The sequence below is a fragment of the Cetorhinus maximus genome, unplaced genomic scaffold (assembly GCF_964194155.1).
Source record: "Cetorhinus maximus unplaced genomic scaffold, sCetMax3.hap1.1 HAP1_SCAFFOLD_871, whole genome shotgun sequence".
Lineage (NCBI taxonomy): Eukaryota > Metazoa > Chordata > Chondrichthyes > Lamniformes > Cetorhinidae > Cetorhinus > Cetorhinus maximus.
In genome coordinates this window covers 101,853-126,140 of record NW_027596813.1, presented here as the reverse complement: position 1 = coordinate 126,140, position 24,288 = coordinate 101,853, and the positions used below count along the sequence as shown (strand labels likewise).

General features: G+C 56.0%; 1 protein-coding gene across 1 annotated transcript; it reads right to left on the bottom strand.

Moving 5' to 3' along the window:
- Positions 1–3,790: 3,790 nt before the first annotated feature.
- LOC144674966 (prelamin-A/C-like) lies at positions 3,791–7,641 on the bottom strand. The gene is made up of 2 exons (XM_078536055.1): positions 7,572–7,641; positions 3,791–4,155 (listed from the first exon to the last, which is right to left on the bottom strand). Exon 2 carries the CDS (start codon positions 4,142–4,144, stop codon positions 3,791–3,793), a length of 354 nt encoding a protein of 117 aa, XP_078392181.1. The 5' UTR covers positions 4,145–4,155; positions 7,572–7,641.
- Positions 7,642–24,288: the final 16,647 nt, after the last annotated feature.

Below are 24,288 nucleotides of genomic sequence, written 5' to 3'. Positions count from 1 at the left end.
AGGGGCTGGAGGAGGTGACAGAGATAGGGAGGGTTGTAGGGGCTGGAGGGGGTTTCAGAGATAGGGAGGGGTGTAGGGGCTGGAGGAGGTTACAGAGATAGGGAGGGGTGTAGGGCCTGGAGAAGGTGACAGAGATAGGGACGGTTGTAGGGGCTGGAGGAGGTTACAGAGATAGGGAGGGGTGTAGGGGCTGGAGGAGGTTACAGAGATAGGGAGGAGTGTAGGGGCTGGAGGAGGTTACAGAGATAGGGAGGGGTGTAGGGGCTGGAGGAGGTTACAGAGATAGGGAGGGGTGTAGGGGCTGGAGGAGGTTACAGAGATAGGGAGGGGTGTAGGGGCTGGAGGAGGTTACAGAGATAGGGAGGGGTGTAGGGGCTGGAGGAGGTGACAGGGATAGGGAGGGGGTGTAGGGGCTGGAGGAGGTTACAGAGATAGGGAGGGATGTAGGGGCTGGAGGAGGTTACAGAGATAGGGAGGGATGTAGGGGCTGGAGGAGGTTACAGAGATAAGGAGGGGTAGTTTCATGTTTGTGGAAGCAGGCAGGATGTGAATGCTTTAAGAGAGAGCAGTGTGGAGCTGTGTGTGTGTGTGTGGGGGGGGTGTGTGGGAGAGGGTGTGGGGTAGGGGGGCAATGGGAGTGTTCCCCAGCGCCCTGGCTGGGTGTGTGAGACCCCCATCTCTCACAGGACCTCCCAAAACAAACAAAAAAAAGTGGTTTCCTCGCCCGACGAAATGCTCGGTTTCTTTTTCCAACTGAAGCGCAGTCCCTGTTGTAAAGTGGGATCTGGGGTGGCCAGGTTGCGCACAGCAAGATCCCACAGAGAGCAACGTGGCCGTGGACCCAGAGATCGTGGGCGATGCCGGATGGGGGATGGATATCGGCCCCGGGACACCTCCCGGTCGCTCAGCTACACAACCTCCGGCTGTTAGACCTCATAAATATTTTACAGTTTGTAGATTTAGCAAGGGCCCTGAACTCTACACACAGTAAGAGCTCTGCTCTCTCTCTCTCTCTCTCTCTCTCTCTCTCTCTCGGAGTGAGCTGCAGGCCATTTACTTGCTGTGTGTGTGTGTGTGGGGCACTCCCCGATCTCGACACTGTCTGAGCAGGCGCTGGCCAGAGTCCGACACCAGCAGAGAACCAGGGTTCGGGGCCTATTTCCCTGTCTGCTCTCAGCCAGCCCCCCTCACACCACAGCTAAAGGCCTAGCTCAGTGGGCCGCAGCAGCACCAGCGGGTCGGCCATCTCCCCCTGCTTCCCCAGCCCCCTCTCCCCCTGCCCCCACCACCCTGCCAACCCCACCCCCTCCACAGGCTCGACATGGGCCTTTTCGGGAGTGCGGCCTACTGGCCTGTTCCCACGGCGAACCCCTGACCTGCCCCCTGCCACACACACCCACCCCTCCGCCCCAACAAAAGGCTTGGGATCAGAGCGGGGCAATTTCCAGGCACGGGAATCCCTTTCCCTTCCACCCAGGGTTGTGTCGGGGGTAAGAGCTGCCTCGGAGCCCGAGTGGTGAAGGCCTTGCCAACACAGCACAAAAACAGCTGTCACTATCTGGAGAATAACCTCGTGCCCAGAGTGCGCCCCATCCCCCTGCTTAACCCTGTGCCCAGAGCGTGCCCCATCCCCCCGCTTAACCCCATCCCCCCGCTTAACCCCATCCCCCCGCTTAACCCCATCCCCCCGCTTAACCCCGTGCCCAGAGAGTACCCCGCTTAACCCCATCCCCCCGCTTAACCCCGTGCCCAGAGTGTACCCTGCTTAACCCCATCCCCCCGCTTAACCCCGTGCCCAGAGCGTGCCCCATCCCCCCGCTTAACCCTGTGCCCAGAGCGTGCCCCATCCCCCCGCTTAACCCTGTGCCCAGAGCGTGCCCCATCCCCCCGCTTAACCCTGTGCCCAGAGTGTGCCCCATCCCCCCGCTTAACCCTCTGCCCAGAGCGTGCCCCATCTCCCCGCTTAACCCCATCCCCCCCCGCTTAACCCCATCCCCCCCCGCTTAACCCCATCCCCCCCCGCTTAACCCCATCCCCCCCCGCTTAACCCCATCCCCCCCCGCTTAACCCCATCCCCCCCGCTTAACCCCTCCCCCCCGCTTAACCCCATCCCCCCCGCTTAACCCCATCCCCCCCGCTTAACCCCATCCCCCCCGCTTAACCCCATCCCCCCCGCTTAACCCCATCCCCCCCGCTTAACCCCGTGCCCAGAGAGTACCCTGCTTAACCCCATCCCCCCCGCTTAACCCCATCCCCCCGCTTAACCCCATCCCCCCCGCTTAACCCCATCCCCCCGCTTAACCCCGTGCCCAGAGAGTACCCTGCTTAACCCCATCCCCCCCCGCTTAACCCCATCCCCCCCCGCTTAACCCCATCCCCCCCCGCTTAACCCCGTGCCCAGAGTGTACCCCGCTTAACCCCATCCCCCCGCTTAACCCCGTGCCCAGAGTGTACCCCGCTTAACCCCATCCCCCCGCTTAACCCCGTGCCCAGAGAGTACCCCGCTTAACCCCATCCCCCCGCTTAACCCCGTGCCCAGAGAGTACCCCACTTAACCCCATCCCCCCGCTTAACCCCGTGCCCAGAGTGTACCCCGCTTAACCCCATCCCCCCGCTTAAACCCGCGCCCAGAGCGTGCCCCGCTTAACCCCATCCCCCGCTTAACCCCATCCCCCCGCTTAACCCCATCCCCCCCCGCTTAACCCTATTCCCCCCCGCTTAACCCCATCCCCCCCGCTTAACCCCATCCCCCCCGCTTAACCCCATCCCCCCCGCTTAACCCCGTGCCCAGAGTGTACCCCGCTTAACCCCGTGCCCAGAGTGTACCCCGCTTAACCCCATCCCCCCCGCTTAACCCCATCCCCCCCGCTTAACCCCATCCCCCCCGCTTAACCCCGTGCCCAGAGAGTACCCCGCTTAACCCCATCCCCCCACTTAACCCCGTGCCCAGAGAGTACCCCGTTTAACCCCATCCCCCTGCTTAACCCCATCCCCCCCGCTTAACCCCGTGCCCAGTGTGTACCCCGCTTAACCCCGTGCCCAGTGTGTACCCCGCTTAACCCCATCACCCCGCTTAACCCCGCGCCCAAAATACACTTGGGTTAATATTACCCAATGACCAAACTGAGTAACTACTAGCCCTTTAAGATGCAGCGCTCCAAACTGGCCTCATTGTAATGTGGTAACACTACAATCTTCACGGATGCTTCACCATGCAACCCCCCCACAATCCCCTACCTCCAACCCCCTCCCAACCCCCTCCCACCCCCCCGGTCTCTAACCACTGCCAATAGCGGAGTGATGGAAATCCTCAGGGGCAGGGAAGGGAAACGCGCGAGAGGCCGGGATTGGAGGAGCGATGGAACGTTTTGGAAGGTGCTCGGACTGGAGGAGGTTGCGAGGGGTTAGGGAGGGGGGGGGGGGGGCGGAGTTTGAAATTGGAGGTGGGACCAGGCCGGTGTCGGTCAGCGAGGAGAGGGGTGGGAGGGGGGTGCGAATGGGACGCGGCGCGAGCCAGGACACTGAGGTAATCGAAGTCTTGTTGGGAAGGGCGGAGCGGGGGTAAAGGCAGCCTCAAGAGGCTTTTGAAACCAGGGATGGAGGGAGCACCTATCGAAGGGAGGCTGCGGTAAAGGGAGGGAGGAGATGGACGTTGATGCAAAAGGGGGTGGAGTTGGGTACGCGAGGTGCCAGAAATCACTCAGATTAGGCGGTGGAAGGATTGGAGAGGAAGGACAGGGCGGCCCAGCCTTTAAGTGCGCTGCCCAAACGGAGACGAAAACGAGGACGCCTACCGGTTCTTCAGTTCACTGAAGTCCTCGCGCAACTTGCCCAAGTCCAGCTGCATCCGGGCCTTCTCCTTGGCCACGTTGTCCAGGGTTTTACGAGCGTCGGCCAGCTCGTTCTCGTACATGGCCTTGATGTTGACCACCTCGCGGCTGGTGACCTCCTCGGACTCGGAGATGCGCAGGCGCAGGCCGGCATTCTCGCACTCCAGCGAGCGGACCTTCTCGATGTAGACGGCCAGCCGGTCATTGAGGTTCTGCAGGTCCTCCTTCTCCTGGAGACGGCTGATCTTGGTGGGGCTCAGGGGGGTGGTGGCGGTGTTGGAGCGGCCGCCCCGTTTCTGGCCTGGGGTCTGCATCTTGGGGAAGGCTGGTGGCCGAATACAGAGAGAGGGAGACAACCAGTTAGAAATAACGCTCGAGGGTTACTGAACAGAAGCGACTGTCACTACCAATAAGATACAGAAGCAACAATCTTTTTAACCAAACCGTCTCACTGGTTAAGCCCCCAGTGGGAGCACGGTGTCCGATTCTGGGCCCCCGCACTTTAGGAAGGATGTCGAGGGTGCGGAGGGAGATTGACCCCGAATGGGACCAGGGATGAGGGGCTTCAGTTCGTGTGGAGAGACCGGGAGAAGCTGGGATTGTTCTCCTTAGAGCGGAGAAGGTTAAGGGGGAGATTGAATCGAGGCGTTCGGAATCAGGAAGGGGGGTTTCGGACAGAGTCAATAAGGAGAAACTGTTTCCACTGGGCAGGAGGGTCGGTAACCAGAGGGGGACACAGATTGAAGAGAATCGGGGAAAAGAACCAGAGGGGGAGATGGGGAGAATTTGTTTTTTATTTACACAGCGAGTTGTTGTGATCTGGAAGGCGCTGCTTGAAAGGGCGGTGGAAGCAGATTCAATAGGAACTTTCAAAAGGGGGGGAAATCGGATAAATACTGGAAGGGGGGACGTTTGCAGGGCTAGAGGGGAGGGGAGACTAATGGGATAGATCGTTCAGAGTCGGCACAATGGGCCGAATGGCCTCCTCCTGTGCTGTAGGATTCTTGTGCAGAGGAAGAGGCAAAAGATGACGTGCTAACCCGAAGCCTCGCTACGCACGGAGAAGGGAAGAGGGGGCGGGGGGTGAAGAGATGGGGCTTGGCGATTGGATATCAAGTGCGAGGGCAGGTGGAGGGTGAAGCAGAGTCAGGAAAGGTGGCATCGGAGCACGTGCTTGTGGGGGACGTGCCAGGAGGAAACAAAATATAACAAAGAGTGACAATGGGTTTGTGCGGACAGGAACACAGAGGCTTGCTGTGTTAGAGTTGGAGGGCTTTGGGTGTGTCACTGTGCGTCCCAGTGTTTGAGAGAGTGCGAGCGAGTGAGTGAGGGGGCGAGTGAGTGAGGGGGCGAGTGAGTGAGGGGGCGAGTGAGTGAGGGGGCGAGTGAGTGAGGGGGCGAGTGAGTGAGGGGGCTAAAGGAACAGACATCACCAGAAAGCAGCTCCAGAAGCTTCAGGTGTGCCCAGGCTTGGGGAGGACTGTCAGGGTGTGGCAGCAGTGGGCAGGGCTCAGACCGACCAGCAGACGGAAGCAGAGTGTTTTGTTTTAAAGAGTGACACTCCCACCAGTCGGAGCGGCCCATCGAGGCCCACACCAAACACTCAACCGGGGCAAGGAGGCACTCACCCACCATCAGCCAGTTCCCCACACGGAGACTGACACCAGCCCATCAAAACCTACCCCCAGGGTCTCAGCATCACTCACCGAAATCACACCCTCCACTCTCACTCTCCAGAGACCCTCCTCTCCCACCACTCCCACTCTCCAGAGACCCTCCCCCTCCACTCTCACTCTCCAGAGACCCTCCCCCTCCATTCTCACTCTCCAGAGACCCTCCCCCTCCACTCTCACTCTCCAGAGACCCTCCCCCTCCACTCCCATCAGAACCTCACTCATCTCAAACTCCAGATTCCCAATGACCCTCCCACCACCTGTACTGTCCCGGCTCCCTCACCCCTCCCATCACCACCCTCACCCACCCCAGCTCCCTCACCTACCCCAGCTCCCTCCCACCACCCTCACCCACCCCAGCTCCCTCACCTACCCCAGCTCCCTCCCACCACCCTCACCCACCCTAGCTCCCTCACCTACCCCAGCTCCCTCCCACCACCCCAGCTCCCTCCCACCACCCCAGCTCCCTCCCACCACCCTCACCCACCCCAGCTCCCTCACCCACCCCAGCTCCCTCCCACCACCCTCATCCACCCCAGCTCCCTCCCACCACCCTCACCAACCCCAGCTCCCTCACCCACCCCAGCTCCTTCCCATCACCCTCATCCACCCCAGCTCCTTCCCATCACCCTCATCCACCCCAGCTCCCTCCCACCACCCTCATCCACCCCAGCTCCCTCCCACCACTCCCTCACCCACCCCAGCTCCCTCCCACCACTCCCTCACCCACCCCAGCTCCCTCCCACCACTCCCTCACCCACCCCAGCTCCCTCCCACCACTCCCTCACCCACCCCAGCTCCCTCCCACCACTCCCTCACCCACCCCAGCTCCCTCCCACCACTCCCTCACCCACCCCAGCTCCCTCCCACCACTCCCTCACCCACCCCAGCTCCCTCCCACCACTCCCTCACCCACCCCAGCTCCCTCACCTACCCCAGCTCCCTCCCACCACTCCCTCACCCACCCCAGCTCCCTCCCACCACTCCCTCACCCACCCCAGCTCCCTCCCATCACCCTCACCCACCCCAGCTCCCTCCCATCACCCTCACCCACCCCAGCTCCCTCACCTACCCCAGCTCCCTGTCACCACTCCCTCACCTACCCCAGCTCCCTCCCATCACCCCCCTCACCTACCCCAGCTCCCTCCCACCACTCCCTCACCTACCCCAGCTCCCTCCCACCACTCCCTCACCTACCCCAGCTCCCTCCCACCACTCCCTCACCTACCCCAGCTCCCTCCCACCACTCCCTCACCTACCCCAGCTCCCTCCCACCACTCCCTCACCTACCCCAGCTCCCTCCCACCACTCCCTCACCTACCCCAGCTCCCTCCCACCACTCCCTCACCTACCCCAGCTCCCTCCCACCACTCCCTCACCCACCCCAGCTCCCTCCCAACACTCCCTCACCTACCCCAGCTCCCTGTCACCACTCCCTCACCCACCCCAGCTCCCTGTCACCACGCCCTCACCCACCCCAGCTCCCTCCCATCACCCTCACCCACCCCAGCTCCCTCCCATCACCCTCACCCACCCCAGCTCCCTCCCACCACTCTCTCACCTACCCCAGCTCCCTCCCATCACCCTCACCCACCCCAGCTCCCTCCCACCGCTCCCTCACCTACCCCAGCTCCCTCCCATCACCCTCACCCACCCCAGCTCCCTGTCACTACTCCCTCACCTACCGCAGCTCCCTCCCATCACCCTTACCCACCCCAGCTCCCTCCCACCACTCCCTCACCTACCCCAGCTCCCTCCCATCACCCTCACCCACCCCAGCTCCCTCCCATCACCCTCACCCACCCCAGCTCCCTCCCATCACCCTCACCCACCCCAGCTCCCTCCCATCACCCTCACCCACCCCAGCTCCCTGTCACCACTCCCTCACCTACCCCAGCTCCCTCCCACCACTCCCTCACCCACCCCAGCTCCCTCCCACCACTCCCTCACCCACCCCAGCTCCCTCCCAGAGACCCTCTTCCCTACCTGATGGGAGTGTCAGGCACTCCCCAGCCCCCAGGGCGGTGAGGCTCTGAAAGAGGAGTTGAAATGTTCCTCCGGCACTTACCGAAACGGCTGTAGTTCGCAGACTCCGGGATTGAGGGTGTTTTTTGCAGACAGAGACTCCGGAATTGAGGTTGTTTTGCAGATAGACTCCGGAATTGAGGTTGTTTCTTGCAGACACAGACTCCGGGATTGAGGGTGTTTTGCAGACACTCCGGGATTGAGGGTGTTTTGCAGACACTCCGGGATTGAGGGTGTTTTTTGCAGACAGACTCCTGGATTGAGGGTGTTTTTTGCAGACAGACTCCTGGATTGAGGGTGTTTTTTGCAGACAGACTCCTGGATTGAGGGTGTTTTTTGCAGACAGACTCCGGGATTGAGGGTGTGTTTGCCTCACACACACTCCGGGTTAACACTGCTACTCACTCCGGTGTCAGTCAGTTGCGCTCCAGTTGCTCTCTGGCTGTTGCTGCACCATTTAAAGGGCCGGGGAGCAGGGGGCGTGTCCGGCCTGATGGACACCGCGGGCAGCCTATCAGCGGGAGGGGGCGGGGTTTGGCTCCAGATTCCGCCCCCGCCCCCTTCGTCCCCAAGCTGCAGACACGTCAATCGATGTAACTAGGAGACCGTGTCCAGTTTCCCTTCAAGGTCAGAGACCCAGAGGCAAAACCACCCCCACCCCCACCCCCCTCACCCCTCACCCCAGAGCTGGCAGGGAAACAGATGTTGGCAGTGACCACTCCGACCGACAGCTGGCACTGACCACTCCGACAGCTGGCACTGACCACTCCGACAGCTGGCAGTGACCACTCCAACAGCTGGCAGTGACCACTCCGACCGACAGCTGGCACTGACCACTCCGACAGCTGGCACTGACCACTCCAACAGCTGGCAGTGACCACTCCGACCGACAGCTGGCAGTGACCATCCAACAGCTGGCAGTGACCACTCCGACCGACAGCTGGCAGTGACCACTCCGACAGCTGGCAGTGACCACTCCGACCGACAGCTGGCAGTGACCACTCCGACAGCTGGCAGTGACCACTCCGACCGACAGCTGGCAGTGACCATCCAACAGCTGGCAGTGACCACTCCGACCGACAGCTGGCAGTGACCATCCAACAGCTGGCAGTGACCACTCCGACCGACAGCTGGCAGTGACCACTCCGACCGACAGCTGGCAGTGACCATCCAACAGCTGGCAGTGACCACTCCGACCGACAGCTGGCAGTGACCACTCCGACCGACAGCTGGCAGTGACCATCCAACAGCTGGCAGTGACCACTCCGACCGACAGCTGGCAGTGACCACTCCGACCGACAGCTGGCACTGACCACTCCGACCGACAGCTGGCAGTGACCACTCCGACCGACAGCTGGCACTGACCACTCCGACTGACAGCTGGCAGTGACCACTCTGACCAACAGCTGGCACTGACCACTCCGACAGCTGGCACTGACCACTCCAACCGACAGCTGGCACTGACCACTCTGACAGCTGGCACTGACCACTCCGACAGCTGGCACTGACCACTCCGACCGACAGCTGGCAGTGACCACTCCAACAGCTGGCAGTGACCACTCCGACTGACAGCTGGCAGTGACCACTCCAACAGCTGGCAGTGACCACTCCGACTGACAGCTGGCAGTGACCACTCCGACCGACAGCTGGCAGTGACCACTCCGACCGACAGCTGGCAGTGACCACTCCGACAGCTGGCAGTGACCACTCCGACAGCTGGCAGTGACCACTCCGACCGACAGCTGGCAGTGACCACTCCGACAGCTGGCAGTGACCACTCCGACCGACAGCTGGCAGTGACCACTCCGACAGCTGGCAGTGACCACTCCGACCGACAGCTGGCACTGACCACTCCGACTGACAGCTGGCAGTGACCACTCCAACCAACAGCTGGCAGTGACCAGTCCAAAGGCTGGCAGTGACCACTCCAACAGCTGGCACTGGCCACTCTGACTGACAGCTGGCAGTGACCATCCAACAGCTGGCAGTGACCACTCCGACCGACAGCTGGCAATGACCACTCCGACAGCTGGCACTGACCACTCCGACCGACAGCTGGCAGTGACCACTCCGACAGCTGGCACTGACCACTCCGACCGACAGCTGGCAGTGACCACTCCGACCGACAGCTGGCACTGACCACTCCGACTGACAGCTGGCAGTGACCACTCCGACCAACAGCTGGCAGTGACCAGTCCGACCAACAGCTGGCAGTGACCACTCCGACCGACAGCTGGCAGTGACCAGTCCGACCAACAGCTGGCAGTGACCACTCCGACAGCTGGCAGTGACCACTCCGACCGACAGCTGGCAGTGACCACCTGACAGCTGGCAGTGACCACTCCGACCAACAGCTGGCAGTGACCACTCCGACAGCTGGCAGTGACCACTCCGACCGACAGCTGGCAGTAACGCTCCAACCAACAGCTGGCAGTGACCAGTCCAAAGGCTGGCAGTGACCATACGGCAGCTGGCTGTGACCTCTCAGAAAGATGGCAGTGACCGCTCCGGCCAACAGCTGGCAATGACCACTCTGACCAACAGCTGGCAGTAGCCAGTCCAAAGGCTGGCAGTCACCGCTCTGAAGGCTGGCACTGACCGCTCCGACAGCTGGCACTGACCACTCCGACAGCTGGCAGTGACCGCTCCGACAGCTGGCAGTGACCGCTCCGACAGCTGGCAGCGACCAGACTGAGGACTCTGTGATCCAGATGTTGAGAGCATCCAGTCTGAAATCTGTCCATGATCCAGATGTTGAGAGTGACCAGTCTGAAATCTGTCCATGATCCAAATGTTGAGAGTGACCAGTCTGAGATCTGTCTGTGATCCAGATGTTGAGTGACCAGCCTGTGATTTGTCACTGATACAGACTGGTCTGAGATCAGTGATACAGATGTTGGGAGTGACCAGTCTGGGATCTGTCGATGAACCAGGTGTTGGGAGTGACTGGTCTGATATCAGTGATACAGATATTGGGAGTGACCAGCCCAATAGCTGTCAGGGATACAGATGTTGGGAGTGACCAGTCCGAGATGTGTCATTGATACAGGTGCTAAGAGTGACCAGTCTGATAGCTGTCCGTAGTCCAGATATTGAGAGTGACCAATCCAATGTCTGTCATTGGTACAGTTGGAATTAACCAGTCCAGGATCTGTCAGTGGTACAGATGTTGGGAGTGACCAGTCTGGGATCTGTCTGTGATCCAGATGTTGAGTGACCAGCCTGAGATTTGTCACTGATACAGATGCTGGGAGTGACTGGTCTGAGATCGGTGATACAGATGTTGGGAGTGACCAGTCTGGGATCTGTTGACGATACAGATGTTGGGAGCAGCCGGTCTGATATCAGTGATACAGATATTGGGAGTGACCAGTTTGAGAGCCGTCAGTAGTACAGATGTTTTGAGTGACCGGTCTGAGATCTTTCATGGATACAGATATTGGGAGTGACCGGTCTGAGATCAGTGATACAGATGTTTTGAGTGACTGGCCTGAGATCTGCCATGGATACAGATGTTGGGAGTGACCGGTCTGAGATCTGTCAGGGATACAGATGTTGGGAGTGACCGGTCTGAGATCAGTGATACAGATGTTGGAGTGATCGGTCTGAGATCAGTGATACAGATGTTGGAAGTGACCAGTCTGAGACCTGTCAATGACACAGATGTTGGGAGTGACCAGTCTGACATCAATCAGGGATACAGATATTGGGAGTGACTGGTCTGACATCAGTCAGCGATACAGATGTTGGGAGTGACCGGTCTGACATCAGTCAACAATACAGATGTTGGGAGTGACCAGTCTGAGACCTGTCAGTGATACAGATGTTGGGAGTGATTGGTCTGAGATCAGGGATAAAGATGTTGGGAGTGACCGGTCTGACGTCAGTCAGGGATACAGATGTTGGGAGTGACCAGTCTGAGATCAGTCAGGGATACAGGTATTGGGAGTGACCAGTCTAACATCAATCAGGGATACAGACATTGGGAATGACCAGTCTGAGACCTGTCAGTGATACAGATGTTGAGAGTAACCGGTCTGACATCAGCCAGCGATACAGATGTTGGGAGTGACCGGTCTGAGACCTGTCAACGATACAGGTGTTGGGAGTAACTAGTCTGACATCAGTCAGGGATACAGATGTTTGCAGTGACCGGTCTGACATCAGTCAGCGATACAGATGTTGGGAGTGACCGGTCTAACATCAGTCAACAATACAGATGTTGGGAGTGACCGGTCTAACATCAGTCAGGGATACAGATGTTGGGAGTGACTGGTCTAACATCAGTCAGGGATACAGATGTTGGGAGTGAACGGTCTAACATCAGTCAGGGATACAGATGTTGGGAGTGACCGGTCTGACATCAGTCGGGGATACAGATGTTGGGAGTGACCGGTCTGACATCAGTCGGTGATACAGATGTTGGGAGTGACCAGTCTGACATCAGTCAGGGATACAGATGTTGGGAGTGACTGGTCTAACATCAGTCAGGGATACAGATGTTGGGAGTGACCGGTCTGACATCAGTCGGGGATACAGATGTTGGGAGTGACCGGTCTGACATCAGTCGGTGATACAGATGTTGGGAGTGACCGGTCTGACATCAGTCGGTGATACAGATGTTGGGAGTGACCGGTCTGACATCAGTCGGGGCTATCCCAGCCCCACCTCCCTGGAGCGAGCACCTTAAAGGGCACTTTACACCGAGGCAGGTTTGCCAAGTTGGGAAAGTTCGGTGGCAAAAACCCGGCCCCATGTTCTCGGGGACTGTAACCGAGGGGCAGCATGGGGATGAAGGGCAAGAGGACACCAGGGATAACCCATGCGAGAACAGGAAGGGAACCCTTTGCTAGCAATTCACTGGTTACGATTAGCTGGATAAGGATTGAAACAGGCGGGAGCAGGTCCCACCCAGCAGAATAATGCAGATGGATGGTGCAAGATTCCAAGCTAAAAACTTGCAGGCAGTTTGAGGAGGACGTGGAGAAATTGTTTATGAAGGTTAGAGTCACACACACTGCCACTGTGACTCTTGGTCAGGCCCCTTTTGGCACTCCAAGAAGATTCCATGTATTGAGGTACATTAATTGGGGAGACATTTTTTTAAAATTCATTTACAGGATGTGGGGGTCGCTGGCTGGGCCCAGCATTTATTGCCCATCCCTAATTGCCCCCTTGAGAAGGTGGTGGTGAGCTGTCTTCTTGAGCCGCTGCAGTCCCTATGGTGTAGGTACACCCACAGTGCTGTTAGGGATGGAGTTCCAGGATTTGGACCCAGCGACAGTGAAGGAACGGCCGATATATTTCCAAGTCAGGATGGTGAGTGGCTCGGAGGGGAACTTCCAGGTGGTGGTGTTCCCCATGTGTCTGCTGCCCTTGTCCTTCTAGATGGTAGCGGTCGTGGGTTTGGAAGGTGCTGTCGAAGGAGCCTTGGTGAGTTGCTGCAGTGCATCTTGTAGATGGTACACACACTGCTGCTACTGTGCGTCGGTGGTGGAGGGAGTGAATGTTGGAGGTGGAGGAGGGAGTGAGTGTTTGAGCTGGAGGAGGGAGTGAATATTTGAGGTGGAGGAGGGAGTGAATGTTGGAGGTGGTGGAGGGAGGGAATGTTTGAGGTGGAGGAGGGAGTGAATGTTGGAGGTGGAGGAGGGAGTGAATGTTGGAGGTGGAGGAGGGAGTGAATGTTGGAGGTGGAGGAGGGAGTGAATGTTTGAGGTGGTGGAGGGAGTGAATTTGTGGAGGGAGTGAGTGTTTGTGGAGGGAGTGAGTGTTTGTGGAGGGAGTGAGTGTTTGTGGAGGGAGTGAGTGTTTGTGGAGGGAGTGAGTGTTTGTGGATGGGGTGAGTGTTTGTGGAGGGAGTGAGTGTTTGTGGATGGGGTGAGTGTTTGTGGAGGGAGTGAGTGTTTGTGGACGGAGTGAGTGTTTGTGGAGGGAGTGAGTGTTTGTGGAGGGAGTGAATGTTTGTGGAGGGAGTGAGTGTTTGTGGAGGGAGTGAGTGTTTGTGGATGGGAGTGAGTGTTTGTGGATGGGGTGAGTGTTTGTGGACGGAGTGAGTGTTTGTGGAGGGAGTGAGTGTTTGTGGAGGGAGTGAATGTTTGTGGAGGGAGTGCCACAATGCTCCATTATAACCTTGCTCGTGGTCTGCGCTGAATCCAGTGTTACGAATATCATTAAAGCTCCATTGCAAAACTGGGCCTGGAGGTTGGAAATGCCTCGGATGGAACTTTGAACTAGACAAAGACCTTTCTGTCTTCAAAAATAGGCTTTGTGAAGAAAATCTGTCAGCGCATTGGTCCAGTTTTTGCGATTAGTTCTAGTTACTGATCCAGATCAGACGTCACAACATGGATGGTACACAGGCCGGAGTTAGAGAGGGTTACTGTGTGGGTGGACTGAGAGTCTGGGTCAGTTTTAAGACTGCATAGACAAGTCCAGTCATTGTAATGATTTGAATATGAACAGAGGGGCTTGGGGGCGGGGGAAAGTGGAATTATTTGACCTAATTATAAGAAGGATGTGGTTTTCTCGCAACTCAACGATTTTGTCCCAGGAGGAGGAATAGGAGGTTATGTTAATGGAGTGAGGCCTAAGAGGGGGGTGTGGGAGGAGGCTCGTGTGGAGCAGGAGCACCATCACGGAGCAGAGGGGCCGAATGGCCTGTGTTGTAATAGCTATCTCATTCTCGGGGCCCAGCTCCCACTGTTCACCACTGGTGTCTCCTTCTCATATCCCGGCAGTATCATCTCCCCTTGACATTCAATGGCATTACCATCACTGAATCCCCCACTATCAACCTGGGAGTTACTATTGACCAGAAACTGAACTGGACCAGCCATATAAATACTGTGGCTACAAGAGCAGATCAGAGGCTGGGAATCCTGCAGAGAGTAACTCACCTCCTAACTCCCCAAAGCCTGTCCACCATCTACAAGGCACAAGTCAGGAGTGTGATGGGATACTCCCCAGTTGCCTGGATGAGTGCAGCTCCCACAACACTCAAGAAGCTCGACACCATCCAGGACAAAGCAGCCCCGCTTGATCGGCACCACATCCACAAACCTTCGCTCCCTCCACCACCGACGCACAGTAGCAGCAGTGTGTGTACCATCTACAAGATGCACTGCAGCAACTCACCAAGGCTCCTTCGACAGCACCTTCCAAACCCACGACCGCTACCATCTAGAAGGACAAGGGCAGCAGACACATGGGGAACACCACCACCTGGAAGTTCCCCTCCAAGCAGCAGGTGGTAAAGAAGGCAAATGGTATGTTGGCCTTCATAGCCAGAGGATTGGAGTACAGGAACAGGGATGTCTTGCTGCAATTGTACAGGGCCTTGGTGAGACCACACCTGGAATATTGTGTGCAGTTTTGGTCTCCTTATCTGAGGAAGGATGTACTTGCTATAGAGGGAGTGCAGCGAAGGTTTACCCGACTGATTCCTGGGATGGCGGGACTGACATATGAGGAGAGATTGAGTCGCTTTGGATTATATTCGCTGGAGTTCAGAAGGATGAGGGGGGGATATCAAAGAAGCCTATAAAATTCTAACAGGACTGGACAGGGTAGATGCAGGAAGGATGTTCCCGATGATGGGGGAGTCCAGAACCAGGAGTCACAGTCTGAGGATACGGGGTAGACCATTTAGGACTGAGATGAGGAGAAATTTCTTCACCCAGAGAGTGGTGAGCCTGTGGAATTCGTTACCACAGAAAGTAGTTGAGACCAAAACATTGTCTGTTTTCCAGAAGGAGTTAGATATAGCTCTTGGGGCAAAAGGGATCAAAGGGTATGGGGAGAAAGCGGGGAGCAGGCTTTTGAGTTGGATGATCAGCCAATGATCATAATGAATGGAAGAGCAGGCTCGAAGGGCCCAATGGCCTTCTCCTGCTCCTAGTTTCTAGGAAAGCCACTCACCATCCTGACTTGGGAAATATATCGGCCGTTCCTTCACTGTCGCTGGGTCCAAATCCTGGAACTCCCTCCCTAACAGCACGGTGGGTGTACCTACACCACAGGGACTGCAGCGGCTCAAGAAGGCAGCTCACCCACCACCTTCTCAAGGGGGCAATTAGGGATGGGCAATAAATGCTGGGCCCGGCCAGCGACGCCCGCATCCCGTGAATGAATAATAAAAAGTGAACTCCCCCCGCTCCGGAATGGGAGGGCAGAACTCCATCGAGCATCCCTCCCTGTGAGGTGTAGTCGGAGTTTCCTGACTCCACGGCTCCCCTGGAGAGGGGGCTGCACGCGGGGAGGGGAGGGTCAAACCATTTTTCTTCTTGTTCATCGGCCTAAGCGAGAAAGGGGAATCCTCTCCTCTACTGCCCCCGCCTCTCGCCCATGAGGGACGCGGTACAAAAGCAGGCCGAGAGTTGGGCTACAGATGGTCCAATCGAAGGAGCAGAGCAGGCTCGAGGGGCTGAATGGCCTCACCCCCATCCCCGTTTCCCAGTGAAATGCGCCGTAGGCCTCGGTCCCAGCCACCCTGCGGCAGGGCCTGCCTGGACAGGTGCAAGGAGGGGGACAGCAGCTTAGGGAGAGAGCCAATATGGAGTATCACCATAGCAACCGCTCCTCCGGCCTGTTCCGCCAGTCAGACCACAGCCGGCCTGTATCCTAACCCCATCTACCCGCCCTGGTTCAGTCACCCTTAACCCCCTCAACCCAACAAAAATCTATCCACCTCCGTTTGGAAATTTCCGATTGACCCCCTCCCGCAGCCTCGAGAGTTCCAGATTCCCGCTCCCCTGTGTGTGTGTGTGAAGTGCTTCCTGACATCCCCCTGAACGGGCCTGGCTCCCATTTGAAGCTTCTGCCCCCTTGTTCTGGGCTCCCCACCCCCACCAGAGGAAACAGTTTCTCTCCATCGACCCCATCGAATCCTTTCATCGTCTTAAACCCCCCCCTCGATTGGATCCCCCCTCAATCTTCCACACTCGAGGGGGATACAGGCCGAGTCTGTGTGTGTGACCCGCCCTCGGAGTTTAACCCTTTCAGCCCCGGGGTCGTTCTGGTGAATCTGCGTTGCCCCCTCGCCCCACCCTCCGAGGGCCAATATATCCTTCCTGAGGCCCGGGGGCCCAGGACTGAGCATCCTTCTTGCCCCCACCCCCCCACGATCTGAGAAGGTGCGTTGTGGGCTGTACAGGTGGTCAGAGCCTCCCTCCCCCCCACACCAGCCTCTTGCTTGGCACGCGCAGGGTTAACAGAGAGGGCCCAGCTGCCGAGGCTCAGAGTCCTCGGCTCACCGAACTTCGACCCCTGGCTGTTTGCCCGGCGAGCGAGAGTCAGCGGGAGAGCGACAGAGCAGAGTCATCGATTCAAAATCAAACCCCTGCTTTGCCGGGCGGGCGGGAGGTGGGAGTGGGCCGGGATCCTGCATCGCAGTGCCGCCTTCCACAGTGCAATAGCCGGACCACCGGCAGCTCCCACACGCGCCAAGGGCCGCCTGGCTGGAGCGGGGCTAACAAATAATAAAAAAAAACACTCCCTGATCCAACCTCCAAATAACCTCCTCAAAAACAGCTCAGCTCAATTAGTCGCAGAGTTTGAGTGTTTCCGAGGAGAGGGAGGCGATGCTGTCGAGGGCGCCGTTTTTAAATTAAGCGAGAGCTTGGTGGGGGTGGGGAGGTGGGGAGGGGAGGGGGAGCAATAATTCACAGGTACCTTCTCTCCGTGACAACATCCCGTGTGGCCCAGAGTCCACACGCCGACCGATCGGAGTTTCCCGTGCGGCACAGATCGTTGCTCCTTGGAAATTTGGAATTCTTGCCTCTGTCCTGTGCCCCAGCACAGGGGGAAAAATCTTCCACAGCATTGACTGAGCTTCAAATGAGTCAAAGGTGATTTACGCACCACGAGCGGAAGCTGATTCTCCGATCAGTTCCAACGGTGTCCGCGTGCTCTCTCTCCCTGAGGGCTGGTTACAGGGGGGGGATCTCTGGGCATCAATGTTCACCGGACAGTTCGAATTCAATAATAAAGTGACGTCCGCAACTTTCCGGTGGATGGGCAGGGGGGGGCAAATTCTGAACGGAGAAGGTTCCGGACGATTGTGACAAACACGTCGGGAACTTCCTACTTTTAATACCTGGGGGAGGAACCCGCCTTAAGTCACGTTATTTTCTCCTTCTGGTCTTTAGGTGAAACCTTCCTGGTTTTCTTCTCCCCTCTGTAAGTCCGGGAGGTGGTGACCCAGCGGCGTTGTCACTGGGCCACTATTCCGGGGTCCTGGGTTGGAATCCCACTGCCACAGAACTTGAATGCAATAAAAAAACACCTGGAGTTTAAAGTCTGACGATAACCACAAAGTTATTGTTAAAAACCCCATCTGGGTCACTCGTGTCCCCTTTAGGGAGGGAAATCTACCGTCCTTACCCGGTCTAGCCTACACGTGACTCCAGACCCCACAGCCGTGCGGTCGGCTCTTAAATGCCCCTCTGAACAAGGGCAATTAGGGATGGGCAGTAAATGCTGGGGTAGCCAGCGATGCCCACATCTCATGAACCAATGAAAAACAGTAGGTAACTTGCTCTCTTACCAGGAAGAAAGCAGCCGCTTAACAGTCCTGTAATTTCAACGAATCATAAAGTATTTACAGCACAGATGCAGGCCATTCGGCCCCTCTGCTCTATGGTGTTCCTGCTCCACACGGTCCCACCCTATCTCCATCTCACCCCATCAACACATATCCTTCTATTCCTCTCTCCCTCGTGTGTTTATCCAGCTTCCTGCCCCCCGCCTTCAATCCATCTCCGCGATTCACCTCGACCACTCCCCGTGGGAGCGAGTCCCACATTCTCCCCGCTCCCCGCGGGAGCGAGTCCCACATTCTCCCCGCTCCCCGCGGGAGCGAGTCCCACATTCTCCCCCACTCCCCGCGGGAGCGAGTCCCACATTCTCCCCACTCCCCGCGGGAGCGAGTCCCACATTCTCCCCGCTCCCCGTGGGAGCGAGTCCCACATTCTCCCCGCTCCCCGCGGGAGCGAGTCCCACATTCTCCCCGCTCCCCGTGGGAGCGAGTCCCACATTCTCCCCGCTCCCCGCGGGAGCGAGTCCCACATTCTCCCCGCTCCCCGTGGGAGCGAGTCCCACATTCTCCCCGCTCTCTGGGTAAAGACGTTTCTCCTGAACTCTCCCATCGGATTTATCAGTGACTGTCTGATATCGATGGCCCCCCTTGTTCTAGTCTATCCCTCACGCACCCCACCACTATCTCCTGCATCTTGACTTTAAAAGACCCATGTTTGCGTTCTCTTGGTAAATTCATATATATAAAGAAAACATTTCCTGTTCCCTGTGATATCCCTGGAGACATTTTCTGTCTTCCATTTTATTGCAACCCTTCACACAAGTTGTGTTGTTTTGGTATCTTTCCGCAGTTCTCACAGGTAAGTGTGTTTGTGTCAACCTCCTCCTCAAGGCTGATACCATCTCTTAACTTATCTGATCACCTTGGTCGCCAAACTAGACTGGCGGAGTTTCTTGACAATTAAAGAGGTGCCCAAAACTCGTGAGTTAAACGTGGACCTCCCCAGCGTTTCGGTGAGAAACGTGGTTGAAATCCACAGTCCAGATTGACGCCTTGGTCTGTAGTCAGCAGCTCACCACAACCAGTTGTGCAAATGAGCTTTAGCGTTCCCCATGGCAACGCCTCTACCAATCAGAGTCCACTTGCCGACCAATCAGCACTCTCTTCTCATACAGGATAAAGTTGTTGCTTCCCCCTGACATTGGTGGTCGTGCGATCGATCTGATGAGTCCAAGATGAAAAACTTTGACACAATGTCTTTTTTCACCAAACATTCAAAGTTTACGAATTCTTCTGTCCTCTACCCATGGTGGCGGGGTGGGGGCAGGCGCTGTGTCCAAGAGACAGGTTTTCGATGGTGGTGATGCAACTCCAAGATGACACTCCAGCCAATGGGAGCTCTCAATCGAAGTCGGACTGAGAGCTGAGCCAATCCGCTCCAACCTCCCCCCAAGGTCGTCACTGATTAAATCGATTAAAGCTTTGTGGGAGGGGGTGGGGGGGGGAGTCCAGAGGGGTAGATCTCTTCTGAGTCACGAGTGGCACTCTCCCATCCCTGATCCTGGAGGTAACGGGTTCGAGTCCCGGTCTGGAGGATTGATCCCATAATCCTGGCCGACGGTCCCAGCGCCAGTACTGAGGGAAGGCCACAGTGTCAGAGGTGCTACCTTTCAGGTGAGGTGTTAAGCCTGCCCTCTCGGGTGGACGTAAGAGATCCCATGGCCGCCATTGGAAGAAGGGGTGGTAGGGGGGTGGTGTTGGAGGTGGGCGTCCTCCCCACCCCTCAACCTCAACCAGCGGCACTAAAAAAAAAAATGACAGGTCGATGGGCCGAATGGCCTAATTTCTGCTCCTATGTCTTATGGATCTGGGTCACTATCACATTGTTGCTTGTGGGATCTGAATCCTCAGGGAGCAATTGGTAGTTGCGAGTGGTTTTAATTCATTCAACAACAACCCCCCCCACCTCCTCCAACCCCTGCCCCTCCCCTAAAACTTAACTTCGCAAACCATGCACCCACAGCTCAAAAGAGTTACCCACGCACGGGGGCAATGGTCAGTGGTTCCCTTGCTTGATGGAATCGGTTGCTGGTTCTACACGAGGGGATGTTATTAGTGCATTGGGAAGGAGTCACGTTGATTTTGGCGTCTGGCCGTGACAGCAGACAGGTTAGCGCACGGCACCTTATCCATCGACCTCGGGGGCCCATCCGTTCTAATCCAGGAATGGCCCTCCCTCCCCCACGTCACTCGCCGGTGAGGGTCGGACGCGGCACACTCGGGTGTCGTGCTGGTCTCTGCCCCGATTCATCGCCCCGGGGACCGATTGGTGCGGAATGTGGGAATGCGGGGGGGTCCCCGGGCTGAAGGGGCATTTTTCCGATGGCAGTGAAAGGGAGGGAAGGCAAAATGAGGCCATTCGGCCCATTCGGGTGCTGGCTGTTTGAAAGAGCGACCCAATTAGTCCCACTCCTCCACCCATCTCCCTGCAAATGTCCCCCCTTCCAGTATTTATCCGATCCCCCCCCCCTTTTGAAAGTTCCTATTGAATCTGCTTCCACCGCCCTTTCAGGCAGCGCCTTCCAGATCCCAACAACTCGCTGTGTAAATAAAAAACAAATTCTCCTCATCTCCCCCTCTGGTTCTTTTCCCCGATTCTCTTCAATCTGTGTCCCCCTCTGGTTACTGACCCTCCTGCCCAGTGGAAACAGTTTCTCCTTATTTACTCTGTCCGAACCCCCTTCCTGATTTTGAACGCCTCAATTCAATCTCCCCCTTAACCTTCTCCGCTCTGAGGAGAACAATCACAGCTTCTCCCAGTCTCTCCACACGAACTGAAGTCCCTCATCCCTGGTCCCATTCGGGGTAAATCTCCCTCCGCACCCTCTCCGAGGCCCTTGACATCCTTCCTAAAGTGTGGAGCCCAGAATTGGACACAGTGCTCCCGCTGGGGCCTAACCTACAAAGCAAGGAAGTAACGCTGTTTAATCAGAAGGCCAAGAATCATCCTTTATTGTCTAAAGCGGACTCCGCCCCTATCCTAGGGAGAGCCAGGAATGGATGTGCAAACAACCAGCTGTAATTATTAAAGCACCATTAACACAGCAAAAAGGCCCCAACGTGCTTCATAAGGAGCGATTATCAAACAACATTTGACTCCGATCCACATAGACAGAGATTAGGGACAGGCAACCAAATCTCAGTCAAAGAGGTCGGTTTTAAGGAGTTTCTTAAAGGGGCGGGGCAGATACAGACAGGGATTTGCCTGGGTTAGATACAGAGTAAATCTCTCTCTACACTGTCCCCATCAAACACTCCCAGGTCAGGTACAGCACGGGGTTAGATACAGAGTAAAGCTCCGTCTACACTGTCCCCATCAAACACTCCCAGGACAGGTACAGCACGGGGTTAGATACAGAGTAAAGCTCCCTCTACACTGTCCCCATCAAACACTCCCAGGACAGGTACAGCACGGGGTTAGATACAGAGTAAAGCTCCCTCTACACTGTCCCCATCAAACACTCCCAGAACAGGTACAGCACGGGGTTAGATACAGAGTAAAGCTCCCTCTACACTGTCCCCATCAAACACTCCCAGGACAGGTACAGCACAGAGTTAGATGAAGAGTAAAGCTCCCTCTACACTCTCCTCATCAAACACTCCCAGGACAGGTACAGCACGGGGTTAGATACAGAGTAAAGCTCCCTCTATACTGTCCCCATCAAACACTCCCAGGGCAGGTACAGTATGGTGTTAGATACAGAGTAAAGCTCCCTCTACACCGTCCTGATCAAACACTCCCAGGACAGGTACAGCACGGGGTTAGATACAGAGTAAAACTCCATCTACACTGTCCCCATCAAACATTCCCAGGACAGGTACAGCACGGGGTTAGATACAGACTAAAGCTCCCTCTACACTGTCCCCATCAAACACTCCCAGGACAGGTACAGCACGGGGTTAGATACAGAGTAAAGCTCCATCTACACTGTCCCCATCAAACACTCCCAGGACAGGTACAGCACAGGGTTAGATACAGAGTAAATCTCCCTCTACACCGTCCCCATCAAACGCTCCCATGACAGGTACAGCACGGGGTTAGATACAGAGTAAAGCTCCCTCTACACTGTCCCCATCAAACACTCCCAGGACACGTACAGCACAGGGTTAGATAAAGAGTAAAGCTCCCTCTACACTGTCCCCATCAAACACTCCCAGGACAGGTACAGCACGGGGTTAGATACAGAGTAAAGCTCCGTCTACACTGTCCCCATCAAACACACACACAGACACATACACCTGCTGATCATCTTGGACCAATTGGACCCCTTCCGGGCTGAATATTGAATTCAACAACTTTAAATCTTAAACTCCCCCTCCCCCATCCCCACCCCGTTTCTCTCCCCACCCCCTTTTTTTTTTCAATAATTTATATAGATTCTTCTTTTCCCACCTATTTCCATTATTTTTAAATCTAAAACTAAAACTTTGTTAGTCTTTCCACCCCACCCCCACTAGAGCTGTACCTTGAGTGTCCTGCCATCCATTCTTAATTAGCACTTTTCTCAGACAAATATCACCACCTTCAACACCTCTTTGACCCTTTTGTCTGTGACATCTTTTGATTATCTGCTCCTATCACTGCTTGCTTATCTCCACAATCACCACACCCTCAACTTCTCTCTCCCCCCGCCCTCCCACCTTAAACCAGCTTATATTTCTCCTTTCTCCTAACTATACTCAGTTCTGCCGAAGGGCCATGAAGGCTCGAAACGTTAACTGATTTCTTCTCCGCCGATGCTGCCAGACCTGCAGAGTTTTTCCAGGTAATTCTGTTTTTGTTTTGGATTTCCAGCATCCACAGTAGCTTTTAGCTTTTTGTTTTTATCTTTGATTGTGTGGGACCTTTCCTGAGAACAATGTGTAACCGCACCCAGGGTTTACCTGGTCACTCCCATGGGTGTAATGGAGCTGTCACTGATAACCATTGTTAACCCAGTGCTTTACTAAACTCTCTATTTCACCATCCATCCCAGGCCACCATAGATAGCTGTGTGCTATGGTCTTCATTCGGGAAATTCCTGGATGGGCTCTGTGTAGATCGGTTAAAAGTGTCTCCCTTCCCTTTGGAGGAACTATCGCTCGTGCCCCCCACAATAAGATGCCATCCTGACTGGTTATTTCAGGCCTCCTGTTGAAGGATGTGTTTCATTCCATCAGATACCGGCTCCTGTGACCGAGAAGCACTTGTTCTCGTGCCTGAGATGGGACTGGGTCCCAACTTGTCCAGTCTCTGATCTGTCGAGCGTATACCGGTGAGGAATCTAAAAAATTTAACCTCAAAACAAGTCCCTGTGGAACTGGGACATGCTGATCATTTTCTTGTAAAGGCAAACGGTTAAGGGTGTCGGAGTTTGCGAGTTGATTTCCAGCCCTATGTATGAGAGTGTATCCATACGCTGCCAGGATTAAAGCCCTATTATTATTTCTGTATCTTCTCTCTACCTGCCTCCCTCTTTCTTGCCAGACTTTAATCTCAGCCCTCTATTTGACTTCACTATTGGCCAGACCTCTCTCAGATGCAAGCTCAACTTGCCTGAGTTTCCCAACATTTCATGATCTGTCTGATTCTTGGAAAATTCTGCAGCTTTTGCCTCCAAAGCCTCTTTGGCTTCATTTCGCTGATTCATCAGCTCTTCCGTCTCTTTTTATTTTGTATCTATTTACCGCCTCCTGGAAAATCGAACATTGTTGTGTCTTCTCTGCCAACTCATTCATCCGTTTGTTCAGAGAGGTGCCGAATTCTTTCTGTTCCTCTTCAGACTTTTCCCAGAGATACAAACTGCGACCTGAGGGGATCTTGTTGTGTGTGACGGTCTTACAGCAGGGTTTCTTTATCCCTGTGATGGTTGCTGACCTCCTCTCGAACTCTCTCATAAAGCAAAGGTCTCTCCCAGTTCCTCCTGCTGTTCTCCCAGGTTTTGGTTTAAGACAGCCTGCGTTTCTTCAGGGTTGTTGAGTCCTTACACACTCCTTTTGCAAAACAGGAACACTTCCAGCTTCCTTTTGGAACCTCACTGGCCAATCAAGATTGATTTCCCATGGCCCAATTTCACCCGAGGAGGCTCGGTCCCCTGCCTCTCAATACCAACACTGGTCGCTTTGCCGATTGGCTTCCACAATGGACAGTTACTCTGCTTATGCCTTTTTACTTGACTGTTTTCAC

Excerpts from the sequence above, each read along its gene's own strand:
- LOC144674966 (XM_078536055.1), bottom strand. The coding sequence starts at position 4,144 with ATGCAGACCCCAGGCCAGAAACGGGGCGGCCGCTCCAACACCGCCACC.